Source organism: Microcaecilia unicolor, chromosome 11 (genome assembly GCF_901765095.1).
Source record: "Microcaecilia unicolor chromosome 11, aMicUni1.1, whole genome shotgun sequence".
Taxonomy (NCBI): domain Eukaryota; kingdom Metazoa; phylum Chordata; class Amphibia; order Gymnophiona; family Siphonopidae; genus Microcaecilia; species Microcaecilia unicolor.
In genome coordinates, this window is record NC_044041.1 from 119,210,535 (window position 1) to 119,233,743 (window position 23,209).

The following is a 23,209-nucleotide window of genomic DNA, read 5'->3' on the forward strand; positions in this document are numbered from 1 at the left end:
AATGATTTAGAACTAATTACTAATCTAACCGATGAAACCAATACTTCCTCTGTGTACATCCATATGCTGCACAAGCCGGCATATTGAAAAATATAAGCAAGATCAAATAAAAATGCCACCAACAATAAAGAATGACCACATGGATAGAGATTATCATTTATAATGGAGATGACAGGTGCATGGAGGAGAAGGAAAGGGAGACTAAGCTCATGGGCTTTAGCCGTCTCAATCTAACCATCTTGTCAGCTCTTCCCTACTCTCTCCCTTAGTTCTGGCTCCCAGCACTGCTGCTTTCTTCATTTTCCGGGCTGCCGGCAGCATAAGTGAGGTAATCGCACTGCCTTCAGTGGCCCTGGAAGCTCTCCCTCTGTTGCAACATGCTGCCTATGCAGGACAGGAAATTGCAGCAGAGGGAAAGCTTCCGGGCCTCCGAAGACAGTGTGCTTACCTCACTGACGCTGCTGGCGACCTGGAAAATTGAAGAAGGCAGTGCTGCAGGGAGCTGAAAGGGAGTAGGAGACAGCTGATCAAGGCGGTTAGATTGAGAACAGGAGACAGCATGACGGCTGAAGCAGGGAGCGAGAGGGCAGCCAGTAGTGCCCAAAACCCAGGCACTTGACTTTCCACAAGGTTTGGGGGGCCTGGGTCCCCAAGGCCCCCCGTAACTGTGCCACTGCCGCATAAGCCACAGGGGAGGAAGAGGACAACGACACCGAGAGGGGACCCAAGTCACCCAAGCCCATATTTTGGGAGATGGTTGTTAAAGTGGCTACTTTAAAAAATTAGCAAACGGCTCGTGTGAGCCGGCTCCAGCAAACCACTACCCTTACCCCAGAACCTATTTTCAAATAGGGCCAGACACTGTGAAATAACACAAAACCCTGAAAAAAGACACTTAAAACCTATACAGAATACTTACCACATTGTAACAGCCCTAACCCACCTATGAAAAAATAGTGCTATATAAATATTACACTGAGTCCTAGAGCACCAAACTTACCAAACCATAACAGCCCCACCCATCTATGAAAAGACAGTGCTGTAAATATTGCACTGGGCCCTAGAACACCAATATACCTGCTACTGGAAACTGGAACAAGCTGGACTGTTACAGATTCTTATACAGACACTACATGCTAGCAGAATCCTTCACCTCAGTTGGAGGACATGGACAGATGCTCATCTGATACAGTATAGGGAACCACAAAAAACCATGCAGACAAAAGCTGAAATGGAAACTACCTCCCTTCACCCCCAGCCCAAGAAAGCCAGACTCTATAAGCAGAAATGTTTTTCTCCTGTACTTTGCAAAATAAAAATAGAAAAAAATATATGTACATGTCACAAAGCAGGCACATCTCAGTCCTTAAAAAGTATTAAATAAAAATAATTTTCTTTTCTACCTTTGTTGTCTGGGCATTTTATTTCTATAATTAGGCTGGTCCCAGTCTCTTTTCCGCTTTCCATGTGTCAGTCTTCTAAATTCTTTTCTGGGTTTGCTTTTCCATTTCTTCTCTCTCTTCTTGTTTCTTTTTTTTACATCTGTCTGGCACTGACCTTTCATTTTATGTTTTTTTCCCGCCTCTTTTCTCTTCTCTGTGTTTATGTCCTACCATTTGATTTTGCTCTCATCATCAATTTCTCACACATTTTTTTTTTGTTACATTTTTGTACCCCGCACTTTCCACTCATGGCAGGCTCATGCGGCTACATGGGGCTATGGAGGGTTAAGTGACTTGCCCAGAGTCACAAGGAGCTGCCTGTGCCTGAGGTGGGAATTGAACTCAGTTCCTCAGTTCCCCAGGACCAAAGTCCACCACCCTAACCACTAGGCCACTCCAGTCCTTAGTCTCATTTTCACTTTTCATTTACCTTCTGGCTTTTCCCATTTCTTTCCCATTTCCCCCCTCCTCATCTCTCACCCACTTTCTTACTCTCCCATTCCATCCTTGCACTCAGTTTCTTAGCCCTCATGTACTCTTCCACTGCTTCTCATCCCCTCATTCAGCCCAGCTCCATCTCCATACCTGTCTCTCCTTCCTTCCCTTGCCTCCAGGCCATTCTGTCTTTTATTTATTGCACTTGTATCCCACATTTTCCCACCTCTTGCAGGCTCAATGTGGCTTACAATACATCATGAATAGTGGAAATACATTAGAAATAGACATTTAGTGTTACAGAAGGATCTTGGGCAACATGATTACCCTAAACCCCATGTCCTATTGCCTCTTCCACCATCTTTTTAACCCCATTTCCACCCTCACACAATCTCTTCAGAGACCCAACCCCTTCCTCCTATACCCTCTGCAGTACCCCCATCCCTTTTCAGTGTCTCTTATCCTCTCCAGGCTTCTGGGTCATTCACATTATGTCTCAAACTTCCCCCAAACTACATCCTCTTTTTTTAACCCTTCTTCTCTTATTCATTTCACTCATTCCCCCAACCATCAACAGGTGGATAGGCTGGATGATATAGACGGTGGATTTTAATAACTGGATGGGTTTGTAAGGTAGTTTTATAAAGTTAAGGGTTATCTTTGTAGGCCTTGTTAAAAAGATGTGTCTTCAGGGATTTGCGAAAGTTGGTTATTTCTTCAATAGTTTTCAGGGCTGTAGGTAATGCATTCCACAACCGTGTGCTCATGTAAGAGAAGGTGGAGGCATGTATCAGCTTGTATTTCAGACCTTTACAGCTGGGGAAGTACAGATTGAGAAATTTGCGGGCTGATCTTATGGCGTTTCTGGAGGCAGGTCCACAAGGTTTAGCATGCAGATCGGGCGTCTGTCTGCGTGGATGATTTGTATACAAGCGTGCAGATCTTGAACGCGATGCGTTCCTTTAGTGGGAGCCAGTGAAGTTTCTCTCTTAGGGGTTTTGCACTGTCATATTTGGTTTTTCCGAATATGAGTCTGGCTGCTGTATTCTGGGCTGTTTGGAGTTTTTTGATAGTCTGTTCTTTGCAGCCTACGTATAGTGCGTTGCAGTAGTCGAGATGACATATTACCATTGACTGTACCAGGGCACGGAAGATGTATCTCGGGAAGAACGGTTTTACTCTTTTGAGTTTCCACATAGAGTGGAACATCTTTTTCGTCGTGTTCTTCACGTGGGCATCTAGTATGAGATTTCGATCAATAGTAACTCCAAGAATTTTCAGATTTTGTGAGACGGGTATAGAACAGTATGGTGTGGTTATGGTAGAGTAGTTGTTTGTGTTGTGTTGTGAAGTGAGTACAAGACATTGTGTTTTTTCTGCGTTTAGCTTTAGCTGGAATGCGTCTGCCCAGGAGTGCATGATTTGGAGGCTCTGGTTGATCTCATTGGTGATTTCTTTTGGATCATGTTTGAACGGGATGTAGATCGTGACATCGTCACATATATGTAGGGGTTAAGGTTTTGATTGGCTAGAAGCTTCGCTAAAGGTATCATTATTAGGTTGAAAAGAGTTGTCGAAAGGGGGGATTCTTGGGGAACTCCACATTCAGGTATCCATGGGGGTGATAGGTCCGCATTCGTTGTTACTTGGTATGATCTTGTGGTCAGGAATCCTTTGAACCGTTTAAGAACTACACCTCCTACTCCGAAGTATTCTAGTATATGTAATAATATTCCATGATTAACCATGTCGAAGGCACTGGACATGTCGAATTGTAGGAGAAGTATGTTATTGCCAGTTGCAATTGTTTGTTTGAATGAGTTCATTGCAGACACTAATACAGTTTCGGTGCTGTGATTTGACCGAAATCCTGATTGAGACTCATGCAGAATTGAGTGTATGTTTAGGTATTCAGTAAATTGTTTCATCACTATTCCTTCCATGAGTTTGGTTACGAGCGGAATGGATGCTACTGGGCGATAGTTGGTTATGTCCATTGTGCTTTTCTTAGCATCTTTTGGCAATGGAGTGAGTAGGATATTTCCTTTATCCTTAGGAAAGAGACCATTTTGAAATCTGTGGTTTATATGGTTCGTGAGTTCTTTTTTGAATTGTTTGGGGGCGGATCTTATTAGGCTGATAGGGCACATGTCTAATTTGCATTGTGACTTGGCGTATTTTCTGAGCCATTGTGAAATTTCTTCTGACAATATCGAGTCAAAGTTGGTCCATGCTCGGTCTACTGGGCATTCCCCTGGTTTTGGGTCTAGGCATTCAAGGATGCTTGTGTATTCAGTGGTGTTGGTAGGTATCATGAGTCGGAGCTTTATAATTTTTTCATTGAAGTAGTTCGCAAGATTGGTTGCGGATGGGATATCTGTATTATTAGAGGTAACCGGTGTAGTATTTAGGAGTTTGTTAACGAGTGTGAATAGTTTGTGTGTATCCTTGTAGTTTGGACCTATTATGGTTTTGTAGTACATTCTTTTAGTTTGTCTGATAGTGTATTTGTATTTTCTTTGTAGCTGTTTCCAGTCTTTGAGTGTGAGTTCATCTTTTTTCTTGCTCTTTGCTCTTTCTAATCTTCTGACCTGTGTTTTTAGTTCTTTCAATTCTTCATTGAACCATGGTGTTGAGTTTTTTCTATGTGAGGTTCTAGTTTGAAGTGGTGCTATGTTATCTAATACTGTTTTGCATCTGTTGTCCCATTCTTGGAGAAATTGGGGCGAGTCTGTAGGTGTTGTCCATTCGTCGGTGTAGAATTGTTGCCAGAATATTAGCGGGTCTATTTTACCTCTCGTAGTATAGTATCTGTCCTCTGTGTCATCATCCCTCCCCTGTCCAGTTTCTCCTGACCTCCACTCTTACCTTTCTGCTGTTCTCCCCCCCACCCCAGCCAGCACTTCCTCTCTCTCCCCTGACCTCATCTCTGTCTCGCCCTCTGACTCGAGCATCTTTCCTACTCTTCCCCCCTCCCATCCCAGCATCTTTTCCTGTCTCCCTATGGGTCCAGCTTCTCTTCCCGTCTCTTCATCCAAGCTCTCTCTTTCATGTTCTCCTTCTCCCTCCCTGTGGTCTGGTGACATCTTTCTCACTACCTGCTATGCAATGTGGCATCTGTTTTACCTTCCCTCCCCATTTCTCTCCCTTTCCAGCATTACCCCCAGTGTCCCCATCTCCCTCCCTTTCAAGCAATACCCTCCTGGTCCCCATCTTCCCCCTATTTGTCCCCATCTCCCTCCCTTTCCAGCATAACCCCCCATGTTCCCATCTTCCCTGTTTTCAAGTAATGTCATTCTGTGTCCCTATCTCCCCCACCCTTTTCCAGTAGTGCCCCTATCTCCCCTTTTTCAGCACTTCCTTTTTCTGTTCCAAAGTCCCTACCTTCTTCCTGTCCACCATTGACCCCCTGCATCCCTGCCCTGAAATTCTGTTATATCTCTTCCCACGTTCATCTTCTCCTCTGTTTTCTGCGCTCCCACTTCATCTCGGGGCCATATATCTCTCTGGCCTGCTCCCGCAGCTCTTCCCATTACTTTCCCTCCTCCAGTCCTGTTTCTTTCTCCCTTCTCTGCACATGCCTGCATGTATGAATCCTGAATCTTTCTGTTTCCACCTGCTCACTCTCTCTCCTGTCCCCAGGGTCCTCTGTACAATTTATCTCTGGCACAAGCAATTAAGTCAGTCAGCCTTCTTCCAGCATTGGGACCTCTCTTCAGGCCCTCTTAGTATCCTTATCTCCCCCACTTTCAGCATTAATCCTGTGTCCCTGTCCTTTCCCCATGTTCAGCATCTGCCCTCTCAAGTGTCCTTATCCCCCCTTTTCAGCATTGCTCCTGTGTGCCTATCTACCCCTATTCTGCATTGTCTCACACACACTTTCAGCATTGCCTCCCTCCCGTGTCCCTATCTACCTCCCCTTTTTCAGCATTGCCCTGTATCGCTATCTGCCCTCCTTTGAGCATTATTCCTTCTGTGTCCCTATTCTTATAGTTTCTGCCTGCCTCTTCTCTTCTCTGTGTCCTTGTTTAACCCCATGTTCAGCTTATCCCCCTCTTCCCTTGTTCATGCACCCTGTACCCAGCATCTTTCCACCCTCCCCCTCCCCTCTGCGGTATGGCATCTTTCCACCCTCCCTCTCCCCTCCCTGCTGTATAGCATCTCTTCACCCTCCCTCCCCCAAGTGGTATGGCATCTTCTCTCTCTCCCCCCTCCATGGTATGACATCTCTCGCTCTTCTCCCATTCCTCGGCAAGTCCTACATCTATCCCACTCCCTTCTTCCCACTCTCCCCTTCCCTGCGGTCTTCCGTACCTTTTTTAGTGTCTTAAGCAACTCAGCCGTGGCAGTGATTAAGACAGGCTCATGCTGCTGGGTGATAGCATCAGGGCCTTCTTACTGTGAGTCCCGCCTACCTTGTTTCAACTTCCTGTTTCAGCATAGGTGGGACTAGCAGAAGGAAGGCAACACCGGCACCTGGCAGCCTGTCTTAATCACTGCCACAGCTGAGTTGCTGAAGATGCTAAAAAAAAAGTATGGTTGGCCGCAGGGAAGGGGGGAGTGGGATAGCTTTAGGATTTCCCGGTGAAAAGAGAGAGAGAGAATAGAGTGAGGGCTTAAATTTACCAATGGGCAATTGTGCGCCTAGGCCCCCTGTGACGAAATGCCTAACCACCCACCTGGGATTACCCCATGGTCACTTAGAGGGTCTATCCCCAGCACAGCTCAGGTCCACCTGCTGCTTGTGCTCTACACTAGCACCCTCCTCCCACTGACTGGGTCATAACTGCCTCTGGGTCAGTTTCCTGCTCTCCAATTATCCCCAGTATTTCTAGGTTACTGGAACTACACTCCCAGTAGTCCCACAGTTCCCAGAAAGCACTCACAGACCCAACACACAAACCACCAGGATTCTTTATCAGTCCAGACAGGCAGAACGAACAAACAATTGTGTTTATTGGGTCATAACTGCCTCTGGGTGAGTCTCCCACTGTCCAGTTATCCCCAGTGATTTCTAGGTTACTGGAACCATACTCCCAGTGGTCCTACAGTTCCCAGAAAGCACTCACAGACCCAACATACAAACCACCAGGATTCTTTATCAGTCCAGGCAGGCAAAACGAACAAACAATTGTGTTTATTCTCAGAACTTGGAACAGTGGACAAAAATGTGCAATTGGCAAACAATAACAGGTAACTGAAGTATGGATTGTACCACTAACTAAACATCTATATACTGTCTAAACAGTACCTGGGAAGATCAGGACATATAATTCACCGTGCCTCAGCAAAGAGATCTGTCTCCTTTTCTTCCTGGCTAAGACTGAAAGCAGAATCAGTACACCTAAAGGAAATGAGGTCATGGGCCAAACAGAGCCCAGTCAACAAGATTTGAAAGTATACTGCTGCTTCCTTTCTGCTTGTGTTTAATAAAAAGAACATTCAGTTCCCTATAACAGCTTTACAGCAAAGAAACACCACCTGCTGGCCAAATAGAAGAAATACACTTCAGGACATAATTAAAATATGAAAATATCTAATACATTTTACAGACTTAAAACACACTGTTTTTTCATACCCCCTATATGCAGGAGCCCAGGGCAGCTGCCCCTTTTGCCCATTGGTAAAAGCGGCCCCGATAGTCAATAAAATATTGAGCTCCTAAACTTAGCCTAAGTTAGGTTCTTAAATTTGTGCCCTATTTTCAGCCAAATTTATGAGCATAAATTTTCAGCTGAAAATTCATCTTTTTAGGTGCTTTAAAGTTATGGGGCCATTATTCAAAGGTGATTTAGCTGACCGCTGACTGGTTAAATCACTTGATCAGGGCTAGCTGCTAATTTTCAGCAGTTTTTAACTGGCTAAGTGTTGCTGAAATATGCTGTTAGTGCCTAACTATGTTGGGGGCATTCTGGGGGCGGAGTCAGCACTTGGCTGCTTAAATGCTGATATTCAGCTCCCCCAAGCCCCATCTCACCTTTAAGAATCTAAATCTGTCCTCCATTTATTTCTCTAATGTCTCTTCCCCTTTTAGGAAACAACGCCATTCTACAGTATAAATATTTAAAAAAAAAAAAAAAGGTTTGATCAAAAACAACGCCTCTTCTTGCATCCCCTCCCTACACCCATACCAAATTCCTAAACCCCAGCTGCAGGTACACGCTTCTCCTTCATATGGAGAGAGTGTCTTGTTTCTCTCTCTGCCTCCTTATGAAGAGGCACTCTGCTCTCCCCCTTGCAGGGGCCTCCTTCTCTCCTCTCTTCTCCTCCTCTTTATGGAGGGAGTGTCTCTTTCCTCTCTCCGCCTCCATATGAAGAGGCACTTTGCTTTTCCCCCTGCAGGGGTCTCCTTGTCTCCTCTCTCCTCCTTCTCCTCTTTATGGAGGAGGTGTCTTTTTCCTGTCTCCTCCTGTGTATGCACTCTGCTCTTCCCTCTGCATGTGTTTCCTCCGCCTCTTTACTGAGGTGCCTTCATCTCCTCCTTTATGGAGGGAATGTCTCCTTTCTTATCTCCTATCCACTTTGCAGATGTTTCCTTCTCTCCTCTCTTCTTCTCCTCCTGTTCCTTATGGAGGGAGTGTCTTTTTTCCTCTCTTCTGTCCAGGTGCAACGACTCCTCCTCATGGAAGAATTCTTTCCTCATCCCTCTGTGCTTGTTTCCCCAGAGACAGATGTGTGCAAACTGAGCCAGAACATCTGCGGGCATGGAGAATGCATTGCAGACCTGAGTGGTTACATGTGTCACTGTTACCCAGGGTACCGTCCGCACCCCCAGCACAGATACTGCGTAGGTGAGTCTCCTGGAGTATTCCCCCTCCCCCCCACCTGTGACCCAGTTACACTGTGCTCTAACCTGCTTCTCTGTACTTTGTTGCAGATGTGGATGAATGTGACAGTGAACCTTGTGGCAGTGGCAAGGGAACCTGCTTGAACACAGATGGCTCCTATACCTGTCGCTGCAACCGTGGCTATAGATTGCAGGTGCACCATGGCATGCTCTCGTGTGTTGGTGAGCTCTGGGCCCTCACTCCTTTTATCTTGTTTTCTCTTTCTCCCCATCTTTGTTTTGGCAAGTTTGAATTCTTGCATCCCTTCTGCCAGCACCTGTAGTCTAATGCCATAGAGCCCCCCCCCCCCCCCCCCCCCCACTGTGGTCACCTTTCCTATCCATCTCCCTGCCAAGATACAGAGAGTCACATGTGGTGCTTCTCTATCACCTTCCAGATATCAACGAGTGCTCAAAAGCCAATATCTGCGGTGACAACCGTGTCTGCACCAACTACCCCGGTTACTACAAATGCGAATGTCACCCAGGGTACCGCGTGAAGCCTGGCCGCCCACCGGCCTGTGAAGGTAATGCATGGGCTCCTGACTGGAAACAATTGTCAGGTCTTGTAGGAAGAGTGAAGTAGCAGAAGAGAGGATTGATGGACTGGACAAAGGAGCAGAGACAGAAGGAAGGGATAGGAGTGGAGCATGAAGGCAGGTGGGGGCAGAGAGGAGAGAAGATTGCAAAAGGGGGAGAGAGGAGAGCAGAGTGGAAGAGGGAAAGTAAGAGGTGAGGAGAATGAGGGGGAGCAAAGAAGAAGAAATTGGAGGGTGAGAGAGAATGGTAAAAGAGCAGAAGAGGCCAAGAGAGGGAAAGGAGAGTATGATGCAGGGGGAGGCGAGGGGGGAGATGGTGAGAGGGGTAAAGATTTCAGGAAGAGGGAGGGAGCAGAAGAGAAGGATGTATGGAAGGGAGAGAGAGATAGGGAATGGAGTGAGGGGACAGTGGGAGTATATTGTGTGATGGGGGGGGGGTCTCTGTCACTTTCTCATTCTTCTTTCTCTTTGCTCTCAGATATTGATGAATGTCAGGACCCCACCACCTGCCCTGAGGGGAAATGCGAAAATAAGCCAGGAAGCTACAAGTGTGTCCCCTGTCCTCTGGGTTACCATGGACAGGCTGGCGAGTGTTACCCCAAAGGTGCCTTTCTTTCCTTAAAATGCCAGAATTTGTTGCTAGACCGAGCCTTTGTAAAAATTCCAATATTCCCCAAATCATAAGCAGCAGAATGGGGTGGGCTATTTAGGGGGTTTGGGGTGAAGGCTGGCTTATGTGTCCCCCATCATAAAGGTGTTTGTGATCCAGTTCCTGGCACACTCTAATCCACATCTGAAAACTCAAAGGAATTGAACTGCTATCTGCTCGTTCTATAAGCTGGTGGCTTTTATGTTGTCCATAATGCACAAAACAACTTCTCTTTCATCTTTTTATCATTTTAATTCGAAACAAAATTATTTAGCATGCTTGCTTTGTTTTTCTGTTATCTCCTGAACCGTTTAATTTGCATCAGCCACATTTTTAGGAAAGCGATATCTCTATAAAAGCTAGAAATCAAGAGAACGTTTTCCAGTCAAAATGACTGGATCTATCCTGGCTCAGTAAAGATATTTTCAAAAGAAAAAAAAAGAAGAAGGCTCAGAGGAATTGTTTTGCAATTCATTTTTTTTCATTTATTTACACTGTCCTTTTGAAAAAGAATTTCTCCTGATGTGTTCACCCCCCTAGTCCTGATTATCACAGAACCATGATTCAGTGACTGAAACCACATTAATTTGGGGATTTGTAATCTGCTTAACCATAAAGCTTAAGGTGGAGGACATTGTAAACTAACAGGTTACATTCTAACCGAACAACTTACATTTAAACAAAATAGCATTATAACTAATAGCTTCATCAAGCCTATAACTATTCATGAACATGTAATTATGTACAGGTGAGGTAGAAAATTGTGATAGATAGGAGTGTGTATGATCGTGTGTGTACACCATGTACAAGGAGTTGGACTTAGTGGTAAATAGAGTTTTAAGGAGTCCTGTGGTATAATTCCTAATATGTTGTTCCATAATATTTATGGAAAAGCCAAGTTTTTAGTTGACGTCGGAAGCTCATGTAGTCAGATGTTAGTCTTGTTTTTTGGCCTTCTCCACTGTGGTGGCTTCTGGGTCAATGATTATTGCACAGGCCATACTCACAACTCTCCAAGTTGTTTTTATAAGTCCTACATTCTTGGTAGAAACATAATGGCTGATATTCAAAGACAAATTACAGTGTGCCAGCAGCTGGCGAACCCACGATTGCCCTATCTACAGATAAACAAATAGTACCAGACCATTTAAATCACTATGGCCCAATACTACCCATGTGAAAGAGAGCCAAGCTAGGGGAGAAGTGAAGGACGGTCAAAAAATTATCCGGATAGTGCCAATATTCAGCGCTATCTAGGTAAGTTAACCATTTAGTTTAGGACGGCTATCTAAACTAAATGGAGAGTGCTGGCATAGTGATAGCACTGCATAGATATTTAGCTATTTATATAGATACTAGCGCTCTGTGTATGTACTAAGATTAATGTCAGTGCCAGCAGAAAGGGGAGTGAGGAACAAACAAACATAGCAGCAATTACAGATCGTAAAGCTAAGCTGAAAACATCCTCATGAACAATAATGTACACTGTCAAAATGGAACTCGACTGACGATAACAATCATACCAACAGTAATATGTAAAAAAAAATACTCAAGTAGATAAACACATAAATGCTTTCTTGACATCCCTAGACATTGCATTTTCTAATAAAGGCTTAATCTCACTGCAGGCTACCAAACAACCAAGCAAACCTCTTCGAACTTGCTTACCACCACAATCACACCCCCATTCCCTACCTCCCTATCCCCGTCCCCACCCCCTATACACTCCTAGTTCAAGGTGCAAAATGAATCTAGACAATTCCAATCATTTTCAGTCTATTCCAATCTTAGCTGCTCCTCCTCCTGAAGGAGCAAAGGCCCTCCCAGAGGCTGATCTAAGGAGGAGCAAGTTGCAAGAAAGAGTACATAAGTACACAAGTAATGCCATACTGGGAAAAGACCAAGGGTCCATCGAGCCCAGCATCCTGTCCACGACAGCGGCCAATCCAGGCCAAGGGCACCTGGCAAGCTTCCCAAATGTACAAACATTCTATACATGTTATTCCTGGAATTGTGAATTTTTTCCAAGTCCATTTAGTAGCGGTTTATGGACTTGTCCTTTAGGAAACCGTCCAACCCCTTTTTAAACTCTGCTAAGCTAACCGCCTTCACTACTTTCTCCGGCAACGAATTCCAGAGTTTAATTATACGTTGGGTGAAGAAACATTTTCTCCGATTTGTTTTAAATTTACTACACTGTAGTTTCATTGCATGCCCCCTAGTCCTAGTATTTTTGGAAAGCGTGAACAGACGCTTCACATCCACCTGTTCCACTCCACTCATTATTTTATATACCTCTATCATGTCTCCCCTCAGCCGTCTCTTCTCCAAGCTGAATAGCCCTAGCCTCCTTAATCTTTCTTCATAGGGAAGTCGTCCCATCCCCGCTATCATTTTAGTCGCCCTTCGCTGCACCTTTTCCAATTCTACTATATCTTTCTTGAGATGCGGCGACCAGAAATGAACACAATACTCAAGGTGCGGTCGCACCATGGAGTGATACAACGGCATTATAACATCCTCACACCTGTTTTCCATACCTTTCCTAATAATACCCAACATTCTATTCGCTTTCCTAGTCGCAGCAGCACACTGAGCAGAAGGTTTCAGCGTATTATCGACGACGACACCCAGATCCCTTTCTTGGTCCGTAACTCCTAACGTGGAACCTTGCATGACTTAGCTATAATTCGGGTTCTTTTTTCCCACATGCATCACCTTGCACTTGCTCACATTAAACGTCATCTGCCATTTTTTTGCCAAGTTTTGCCAAGGGAATCATCATTAGGTTGAAAATGCCGAGATCTCACCACACTCATACCTTTACCCACAGAGGAATGTATACCATATGTTTTCTTGTTATTATATATTGCCCTTTAGTTTCCCTTGTTTCCTTCCAATGTTTCACTGTTCTTTTCCATTGCTATATTCCTTAACGACATTTGATTTGTCTCGTATAACTCTTCACAATGTAATACATAACCGAATTCTAACAAATTGTAATTCCATCATTCATAATGTATTGTAAGCCACACTGAGCCCGCAAAAAGGTGGGAAAATGTGGGATACAAATGCAATAAATAAATAAATAAAATTTAGCCGCCCAGTCTCCCAGTCTCGTAAGGTCCTCTTGTAATTTTTCACAATCCTGTCGCGATTTAACAACTTTGAATAACTTTGTGTCATCAGCAAATTTAATTACCTCGCTAGTTACTCCCATCTCTAAATCATTTATAAATATATTAAAAAGCAGCGGTCCTAGCACAGACCCCTGAGGAACCCCACTAACTACCCTTCTCCATTGCGAATACTGACCATTTAACCCCACTCTCTGTTTCCTATCCTTCAACCAGTTTTTAATCCACAATAGGACATTTCCTCCTATCCCATGACCCTCCAATTTCCTCTGTAGCCTTTCATGAGGTACCTTGTCAAACGCCTTTTGAAAATCCAGATACACAATATCAACCGACTCCCCTTTGTCCACATGTTTGTTCACTCCTTCAAAGAATTGAAGTAAATTGGTCAGGCAAGATTTCCCCACACAAAAGCCGTGCTGACTTGGTCTCAGTAATCCATGTCCTCGGATGTGCTCTGTAACTTTGTTTTTAATAATAGCCTCTACCATTTTCCCCAGCACTGACGTCAGACTCACCGGTCTATAATTTCCCGGATCTCCCCTGGAGCCTTTTTAAAAATTGGCGTTACATTGGCCACCCTCCAATCTTCCGGTACCACGCTCGATTTTAAGGATAAGTTGCATATCACTAGCAGTAGCTCTGCAAGTTCATTTTTCAGTTCTATCAGTACTCTAGGATGAATACCATCCGGTCCAGGAGATTTGCTATGCTTCAGTTTGTTGAACTGCCCCATTACGTCCTCCAGGTTTACCGTGGTCAGTAAGTTTCTCCGACTCGTCCGCTTGAAATACCATTTCCGACACCGGTATCCCACCCAAATCTTCCTCGGTGAATACCGAAGCAAAGAATTCATTCAGTCTCTCCGCTACGTCTTTGTCTTCCTTGATCGCCCCTTTTACCCCTCGGTCATCCAGCGGCCCAACCGATTCTTTTGCCAGCTTCCTGCTTTTAATATACCGAAAAAAAATTTTACTATGTTTTTTTGCCTCTAATGCTATCTTTTTTCGTAATCCCTCTTGGCCTTCTTTATCTGCGCCTTGCATTTGCTTTGACACTCCTTATGCTGCTTCTTGTTATTTTCAGATGGTTCCTTCGTCCATTTTCTGAAGGCATTTCTTTTAGCCCTAATAGCTTCTTTCACCTCACTTTTCAACCAGGCCGACTGTCTTTTGGACTTCCGTCTTTCTTTTCTAATTCGCGGAATATGTATGGCCTGCCTCCAGGATGGTATTTTTGAACAGCGTCCAAGCCTGTTGTACAGTTTTTACTCTCTCAGTTGCCCCCCTAAGTTTTTTTTTTACAGTTCTTCTCATTTTATCATAGTCTCCTTTTTTAAAGTTACAACGCTAACGTATTTGACTTTCTATGTACAGTTACTTCAAGGTCGATATCAAAACTGATCATATTATGATCACTGTTATCAAGCGGCCCCAGTACCATAACGTTCCTCACCAGATCATGGGCTCCACTAAGGACCAAGTCTAGAATTTTTCCTTCTCTCGTCAGCTCCTGCACCAGCTGCTCCATAAAGCTGACTTGATTTCATCAAAGAATTGTACCTCTGTAGCGTGTCCTGATGTTACATTTACCCAGTCTATATTTGGATAATTGAAGTCACCCATTATTATCACATTGCCCATTTTGTTCGCGTCTCTGATTTCTTTTATCATTTCTGCGTGTACCTGCTCATCCTGGCGAGGCGGACGGTAGTACACTCCTATCACCGTTTTTTCCCCTTTTATACATGGAATTTCAACCCACAATGATTCAAAGGTGTGATTTGTGTCCTGCTGAATTTGTGCTCTATCTGAGTCAAGGCTCTCGTTAATATACAATGCTACCCCTCCACCAGTCCGGTCCACCCTATCACTACGATATACTTTGTACCCCGGTATGACAGTGTCCCACTGGTTATCCTCCTTCCACCAGGTCTCAGTAATGCCTATTATATCCAATTTTTCATTTAGTGCAATATATTCCAACTCTCCCATCTTATTTCTTAGACTCCTAGCATATTCATATTGGGTTATTCATATTGGGTTATTCATCAGGAGTGGGTTGGGGTGATGTTTTTGGAATTTCTGGCAGTGACTGGCATGCTTAGGAGGGTCACTAACTTTTTAGGTAGGTGTCATTCTCACAGCTGGGAGAAGGGGATTTAGGGATGCAGTGGTAAAGAAGTAGATGAACTTTTTCACTTTTGGAAGGACTCTGCACTGACTTTTTCCTCTTCTCTCTTGTGGACTCCTTGCTGTGCATCACCATGATGTCTTCCAGATGTGGATGAATGTGCTGACACCACTCTATGTGAGAATGGTTGGTGTGAAAACCTGCCTGGTTCCTTCCGCTGCATCTGTCGAGAAGGCTTCATACCCAGCCCTGAAGCCAGGAGCTGTGTGGGTACGTGTATCAGTTCTACACATGAGCATGCATGTACACACGTAGCATGCATACACAAGCTTTACTGAAAAATACAGACAAACTGAAAGAGAGAACAGATCAAGGGATGGGGGCTTGGCCGGCACATGGACACTGCAGAACCTGTGTGTCTGTGAAAGCTAAGAGGTGATTATTTCCATTTCTCTGATCAGATGTGGATGAATGTGAGGAGCAGGAGCTGTGTGCTCATGGGACCTGTGTTAACCTGGTTGGTTCTTTCCTGTGCAAATGTGATCTGGGCTACCGGCCTTCCCAGGACAACTTCAGCTGTGAAGGTGAGTGGGCAGGGTCTGGGACACAACAGAATAGCCAACACTGCAACCTAGTTCCTGTAGACAGTTCGTCTTCTGCCCTTTTCTGTAATCTGCTCTTTTTCTTCCTCTAGATATTAATGAATGTGACTTCCCCGTGGCCTGTGTCGGAGGGACATGCACTAATTCAGAAGGCTCCTACGTCTGCCAGTGTCCGGAGGGCTTCCAGCTCCTGCTCGGAAGGAAGTGTAAAGGTAACAGGGTGATTACCTTCCTCCCCCACCATGACCCAGAAATATGGGGAAAGTCCTGTGCAGATGGGTGGCTGGGCTTCTCTTCATGAATACCCATTTGAATAACTGACTGTTTTTGTTTTAATATAATTTTTTTCTTTAGCATTTTCCAATATACAAAAACCTGTAAGTGAACATAGCAAGAAACAGTCAAGTGATGGCCATAGTCACATTTTACCTTTCTTAAATTTCCAAATTTAAGCATGATGCCACTAGGAATAAGATCTACTTAGCAGAAATAAACCAAAAGAAATCCTCAACTGGTTAGCATGACCTGAATTACTCAAATGACCCATATCTTGTGCATGAACTTTCAACCCTTTTCCTCCTACTGCTTTCCATATTGGTCCCAAATGTGCCCAGTCTGTTAAAATATTGATCTCCGCCTCCTACCCGGGTGTGGGGGGGGGGGGGGGGGAGATCTCAGGCTTTGCCATTTTCCTCTGTGGTTCTTGCAAGACCAGCACTAAATCCAACACCCAGGTCTCCCCTATGATGTTTCATTACCAAGCCTTCAAATAATCCACATGGCCAGCGCAACCAGCGAAACCACTGTGTAAAGCATCCAGTCCCACCGTGCTTTTGAATTTTCAGTTTTGACCATGGTCACTCCACAAAAGCCTTGCTGCTTTCTTGGAAACCTTAGAGAAGCTTGTGTTAAAGCTTGTAATGGCTGCTCTGTGAAGATCACCCCAAGTCATAGCTCCACTGGGAAATTTGGACAACCCATTTTATAGTTATTTGAAAAACTGTATGTCCTTGGAGCAGTTTACGGGAAGGCTCAAAGTCTTTTTATTGTAAATCACTGCGATACCTACAGCGAGTAGCAGTACATCAAATAAAAAATGGAGATAGAAAAGGGTACTTTTACCTGTGGATTTTACAGCAGTTCTGAAAAGGAAAGTACAAACATGGCCTCCTTTCTGAAAATTGTCTAACGAGAAAGGATGCCCAGCAATGTTCTCTCTAGTTTTTGCTGGCCCATGTGCGCAGGGAAAACATTTTGGGCTAAATTCAGTAAACAGCCTCCAAATTTGGGCTCCCAAAAAAATTAGCGCTAACTGCCTGATTCTATGTAGCGTGCCTGGCGTTCCACGCTGAAATCTAAGCGTATTCCATAACAATGCTTGTAACTTAATTGGCTTAATAAGCTATCAGTGTTCATAACAGCACCTAATAAGCAATAATGAGCACTAATTGGTAATAATTAGAATTTACTTGTACAACTCATAACTGTGCATATTCTGTAAGGTACTGCACCTAAATTCTAATGTGCGCAGTTCAAAAGGTGTGTGGCTGTGGGTGGGAAAATGGGTATTTTGTAGGCGTTCCAAAATTTACACGCATAGTTATAGAATATGGCCCAGTGCGTGTAAATCTACGTGCAGGGATTTACGCCACATTTTCATTGGTGTAAATGGAGGCCCGTAGTGTTAGGCGCTGGGATATCAACTAAGCATATTCTATATAGTGTGCCTAAATCTAGAAGCCGCTTATAGAATATGCTTAGCCTGAAATGTTTACCACGTGGATATTTTAGGCACCTTATACAGAATCTGGCTCTAAATGCTGTTCCCTATGGGGCTGTTTTACAGAGTGGTGGTAAGCCCAATGCGGGCTTACCGCTCGCTGTTCCGGAACTACCGCCGGCCCAACGTGGCCCTGAGCGCACACCATTTCCGGGGGAAATAGAAAACCCCTGGAAATGGCTTGCGTGGCGATAACCCGGTGGTAAGTGGGCATTTCCACGCGCTGCCCAGTTACCGCAGGGTTAGCACGGGAGTCGGCCCTGGTGCGTGGGAAAAATGGCCCCTGCCGCTAACGCAGGGCCCTTTTTCCCGCAGCTTGGTAAAAGGACCTGTTTATGGTGCTTGAGTTGGACGCCATTTATAGAATAGCGCTTAGCATTGGGATCTGTGCCCAATTTTGGGCATGAGGATTTACACCAACTGTGTGGATCTGCCGTATTCTGTAATACTGTGCACAAATTGTAGGAACATCCCTGACCCTTGCCTAAAGATTTACTGCATATCTTTATAGAATACTGACTAGGAAGATGTGGCATAAATGCAAATTGTTGCTAATTAATGCCAATAATTGATTGTTAGCGGACAAATATTGATGCCAATTATTTCGTTATTCAATTAGGGACCCTTTTTCTAAGCAGTGGTAGAGCTAATGCACTGGTAGCGCGTGAAATTGACGCTACTGCTGGGGTAGTGCCAGGGGCGTAGCCAGACTTCGGCAGGACGGGGGTCCAGAGCCCGAGGTGAGGGGGCACATTTTAGCCCCACCCAGCACCGCCGCCCCCCCCCCCCGGCGCTGCCACCAACAACAACTTTGACCCCCCCCCCTGCTGACGACCCTCTCGACCCCCCCTCCCTCCACCAACCCGCCGTCAACCCGCTGTTGCCGTCTGCTACCTTTGCTGGTGGGGGACTCAGAAACAGAACGAAGGAAGAAGAGGACCTCGGCTGGCGGGGGTTGGTGTTCCCCTTCAGCAAAGGTAGGCGACGGTGGGTTGGCGGTGGGAGGGGGGGTTGAGAGGGTCGTTGGCAGGGGGTCCAGGGCCAAATCTACAGGGGCCCAGGCCCCCGTGGCCCCACATAGCTACACCACTGGGTAGTGCGGGTGCCCGGCAGTAATTTTGAAGTTGGTGCATGCTGTTTCCCGCGGTAGAAAATATTTTTCTATTTTCTACCGCGGGGGGAATGGGGGGTGTTCCCGGTGGTAATCGGCAGCATGACCACATTGGCGCACGCTGCATGATTACCACACAAGTAGTACATGAGCTCTTACCACTAAGTCAGTGGGTGGCAATAAGGGTTCAGTTAGTAAATAGCCGCTTTCTACTTTTAATTTTAGCGCATGGCCATTTAGTGCCCCATTAAAAAAAGCTTTTTTTCCCAGCCACATTTAAAAAATGGCCCAGTGCAAGCCAAAAACATGTGCCCACACTGCCGCAGGCCACTTTTTACTGTAGCTTAGTAAAAGGGCCCCTTAAATTGTACACACAAATTGGGCACGCATGTGCAGTTTTGATCCTATATAGAATATGGGGTTTGTATGCAAGCTTTCAGCTTTCGACTCGATGTGCACACACATCATATTCACAATAAAGAAAGCCAGCAAAACTTTTGTGCGCTCAGTTGCTAGGTGTGTGCACTCCCTTTCTGACCTGTGTGCATGCCCACACGTGCACAGCTTACAACACTGATGCCTGGTGATTTGCTTTCACTTTTTCTGCAGTTATTTATTTTTCTTGTAAAAATAACATGCATAGTTTTGAAAGTACATGTGACACCTTCAGTGAGAGTTGGGTGTGGGCCGGTGAAATAATACAGCTGGACAAAAGGGTGGAACCAAAAATAAGTATTTATTCAAGGGAAACCTCAGGTCTGTTCCTTTTACAGGGCCCGAGATATAGGGTAGGGAAACTTCTGCAGTTCAATGTATTCAGTCTTAGTGGCCTCTGGTGGTAGGCCAAGCACAGTCTGTGACTGCTGGGGTTGCTACGCCCCAAGCATAGCCGATAAGTCCTTGGTTCTCCCCCAAGGCTCAGATCTGGCTCGAGCCAGGCCTAAACGCAAAACTTCTGAAGTTCAATCTGGTAAATCAAATGGCTTACCTCAGCCAGGTCATAATTAAGGAACAGTACTTTCCACGTCATATTCTGGGGATTCAGATCTTCTCTCCCTGGGCCTCCTTATCCTCAGCCAGGCTCTGTATTCTATACTCCCAGGTGTGGCCCCCCCATCCCTCCCGGGGCGGGTCTCAGCACACAAGGTAAGGGAGCTATGTACCTGGGAGCAATTTATGAAGTCCACTGCAGTGCCCCCTAGGGTGCCCCATTGCTGTCCTGGCATGTGAGGGGGACCAGTGTAATACAATTGCTGGCTCCTTCCACATCCAAATGGCTTGCATTTGGACGTTTTAGACTTGGATGTGTTTGGTTTCGAAAATCGCCAAAAATCAAGGACGTCCAAATCCAAGGATGTCCATCTTTTTTTGAAAATGACCCCCGCCTCCGAATTTGGACGTCCAAATTCAGACTTAGACATTTGTTTCGAAAATGCCCCTCAATGTCTGTCCTAACTTGCAGTCACTTCACTGCTTGCTGATTTTTCAATAAATTAACAGTTTGGTTTTGGCTTTTACGTTTTGGTCTAGTTCTGTGCCAAGCTTGTTTTTTTTTTAATGGTTACTGTACTATCCTCCAACTCACTCCCTTCTTTCGCAGCATGATAGGTTTTTTGTGTTACCCTCACAAAAAAGACTCGACACCAGTAAAAATCCAAATGAGTGTTTTCTTTCCTTATCTTCCAACATGGTTGAATAAATTGTCACCAATGCTGTGGATTTTGGGTTGACCTTGGAAAATTTAGGGGCCCTTTTACAAAGTGGCAGTAGACCCAACACGGGCTTACCACTTGCTAAAAGGGAAGTACCGCCGGGCTGTCGCAGGAGCTGGCGGTAATTGGGCAATGCCATGTGCTGTCTGGTTACTTCTGGGGTTTTGTGGGAGCCCTTACCACCACCTCAATGGGTGGCGGTAAGTGCTTCCACCCGAAATGGGTGCGCGGCAAGTGCTTCACTTGCCACACGTTCATTTCTTTTTAAAACAACCCTGCCTTTTACCCACTGCGGTAAAAGGAGACCTCAGTGTGCGTCAGAAACATTTGCCAATGCCAGTGCAGGCCCCCTTTTGCCACAGCTTCGTAAAAGGACACCTTAGGAAAAATTTGAAGATGTATCTGTTTCCTAATTGTTGAATGATGGCATGCAGGTCTTAATGTAAAACTGGCTGCTGTTATGGGGGGGGGGGGGGGGGATTCTTCTTTTGGATAGGATAGGAGTCCGATATTCTAACTTTGAGAGGCATTCTCCTAAATTGGCCTCTTGGAAAATGTACTAGGACTGAGTGCCTAAATTGGATGGCAACAGGGATGAATTTAGGGTGGTGGAAAAAAGCTGGAAACTTAGCATTGATTTTCAGCACTAAGGGCTAGATTCTATATATAGGACGCCTGAAAATTCCACGCGGAAGAAAAACAGCCTAAGTGTACAATATTCTCTAAAGTACGCCTAAATTTTATACAATAGGGTTAAGTTTCTATGCAGTATATAGAATACGCCGAGCGCCTCTCCACGTAACCAAATTTAGTCGTGGCCATTTATGCCATGTTTTACTTGTCGTAAATCCCAACACCTAAATTAGGTGCAGAGTGAGTGTATTATGTAACAACGCGCATAGATTTTTGAAATGTGTGAAAAAGCGCTCGGCATATTCTATATACCGTGTGGAAATTTAAGTCTGTTCTATAAAATGTAGGCATATTTTATTGAATTCGCCTATACGTTTTTTTCGCACGGAATTTTCAGGCGCCATATATAGAATCTAACCCAAAACGTGCGCCAGCAATCAATTGCCAGTAGCAGAAAACAGAAGAACACTGAGAGAAGAGCAACTAAAAAGGCACCAACATGCCTACAAAAACGGTGGTAAATTAATACGGCACAACATAAAAACAATACAAACTAGGTCAGCTCTTAACTTTAGATATTTCATTGCAGCACTACGGATTTAGACTCCATTTATGTTTTATTGCTGTGGGTTTTTAGGGCAGGGGGCAGGGAGCAGGTGTGCCTGCTAGTAGTCAGGCAGCACACAGCGTTGCCCAATTACTGTCAGGTTAGCAGATGAGCCCTTATCGCCTTCTAAATAGGAGACGGTAAGTGCACAATCATTAACAACATCCATATTTTAAAAAAAGCCTTTTTAAGGCCATGGTAGTAAGTGGCTTCAGCATGGCAATTCCACATGCCCACAGTACTGCAGGCCACTTCCTACTGCAGCTTAGTAAAAAGCCCCCTAAGTTAGGCGGCTATTCTGTAGAGTGTGGATGGTCTTTATAGAATACCCCTCAACTGATAATTTTTTTTCACGCCAACTTTTTGGCACGGTTTTGTGAATGTGGTCCAATATGTCGAAAAGAATAGATCTGTTTCTTGCAGTTTCCCCAGAGGGACAGGCAGTAATCTTTCTTCATCTACTTTGTTAATAATTATTTATGGTCATCTTCTCTAGGAATTTGTCCAAATCCCTTTTAGACCTAGCTATGTTAGATGCTTTGACCACATCCTCTGGCATCAAATTCCACAGTTTGATTGTTCATTGAGTGGAAAACTACTTTCTCCAATTTGCTTTCAGTCTGCTGCGTGTTAGTTCATGAAGCGTACACTAGCCCTCGGACAGTTTGAAGCCAAAAATAACTGTTCCCTATTTACCTGTTCCACCCTGCTCATGGTTTTCTAAAACTCTGTCCCCTCAGTCAACTCTTCTGTATTCAGCTTTTCTTCATAACTGAGTCTTTCCATCTGTTTTATCATTTCTGTACGAGTAGAAGTAAATTGATTTTTTTGTACTCATTCCAAAAGTACAAAGACTAGGGGACACTCAAAGAAGTTACATGGAAATACTTTAAAAACAAATGGGAGTAAATATTTTTTCACTCAACGAATAGTTAAGCTCTGGAACTCTTTGCCAGAGGAGGTGGTAACAGCGGTTAGCGTATCTGGGTTTAAAAAAGGTTTGGACAAGTTCCTGGAGGAAAAGTCCATAGTCTGCTATTGAGACAGACATGGGAAACAACTGTTTGCCCTGGGATTTGAAGTATGGAGTGTTGCCATGATTTGGGTTTCTACCAGGTACTTGTGACCTGGATTGGCCACTCTTTGGAAAACAGGATACTGGGCTAGATGGACCATTGGTCTGATCCAGTATGGCTACTCTTATGTTCTTATGGTCTTTTCTGGTACCTAAGGTGATAGATAGCAGATTTCTGAATCTTTATGGCCCAAGCTGGGGAAGAGGCCTTTTCCCAGTGTGTCACAAGCATATATCTTGCAGCCAGTATAAGGGTTTTAAGTAGAAACATTTTTTATTAAACTATATGAATAAACATACATTCAGTGAGTTCATTGTCCATACTGTTCAGCAACTTTTCCAAATAAAAATATCTCTCACAACTACCCTACCTTTCCTTAGTTACATTATTAACTTTCACAATTCTAAACATAGCCAGTCCAGGACCAATATAAAATCATGTAAAATTAAACCGTAAATCTCCCTCCTCCCCCTCAATCCCACCCATCCCAGCCCCTCCCAACATAGAAAAGGAGAACTATAAATCTA

At 44.6% G+C, this 23,209-nt stretch overlaps 1 protein-coding gene across 3 annotated transcripts in view; it reads left to right on the forward strand.

The window, feature by feature from the left end:
• Positions 1 to 23,209, forward strand: part of LTBP3 (latent transforming growth factor beta binding protein 3) — a 113,326-nt gene that overhangs the window by 39,457 nt on the left and 50,660 nt on the right. For all 3 annotated transcript variants that reach the window (XM_030217621.1, XM_030217623.1, XM_030217622.1), the window contains exons 12-18: positions 8,543 to 8,668; positions 8,755 to 8,886; positions 9,102 to 9,230; positions 9,721 to 9,846; positions 15,309 to 15,431; positions 15,623 to 15,745; positions 15,856 to 15,975. In XM_030217621.1, coding sequence (XP_030073481.1) covers positions 8,543 to 8,668; positions 8,755 to 8,886; positions 9,102 to 9,230; positions 9,721 to 9,846; positions 15,309 to 15,431; positions 15,623 to 15,745; positions 15,856 to 15,975 — 879 coding nt within the window. The remainder of the gene's footprint in view (positions 1 to 8,542; positions 8,669 to 8,754; positions 8,887 to 9,101; positions 9,231 to 9,720; positions 9,847 to 15,308; positions 15,432 to 15,622; positions 15,746 to 15,855; positions 15,976 to 23,209) is intronic.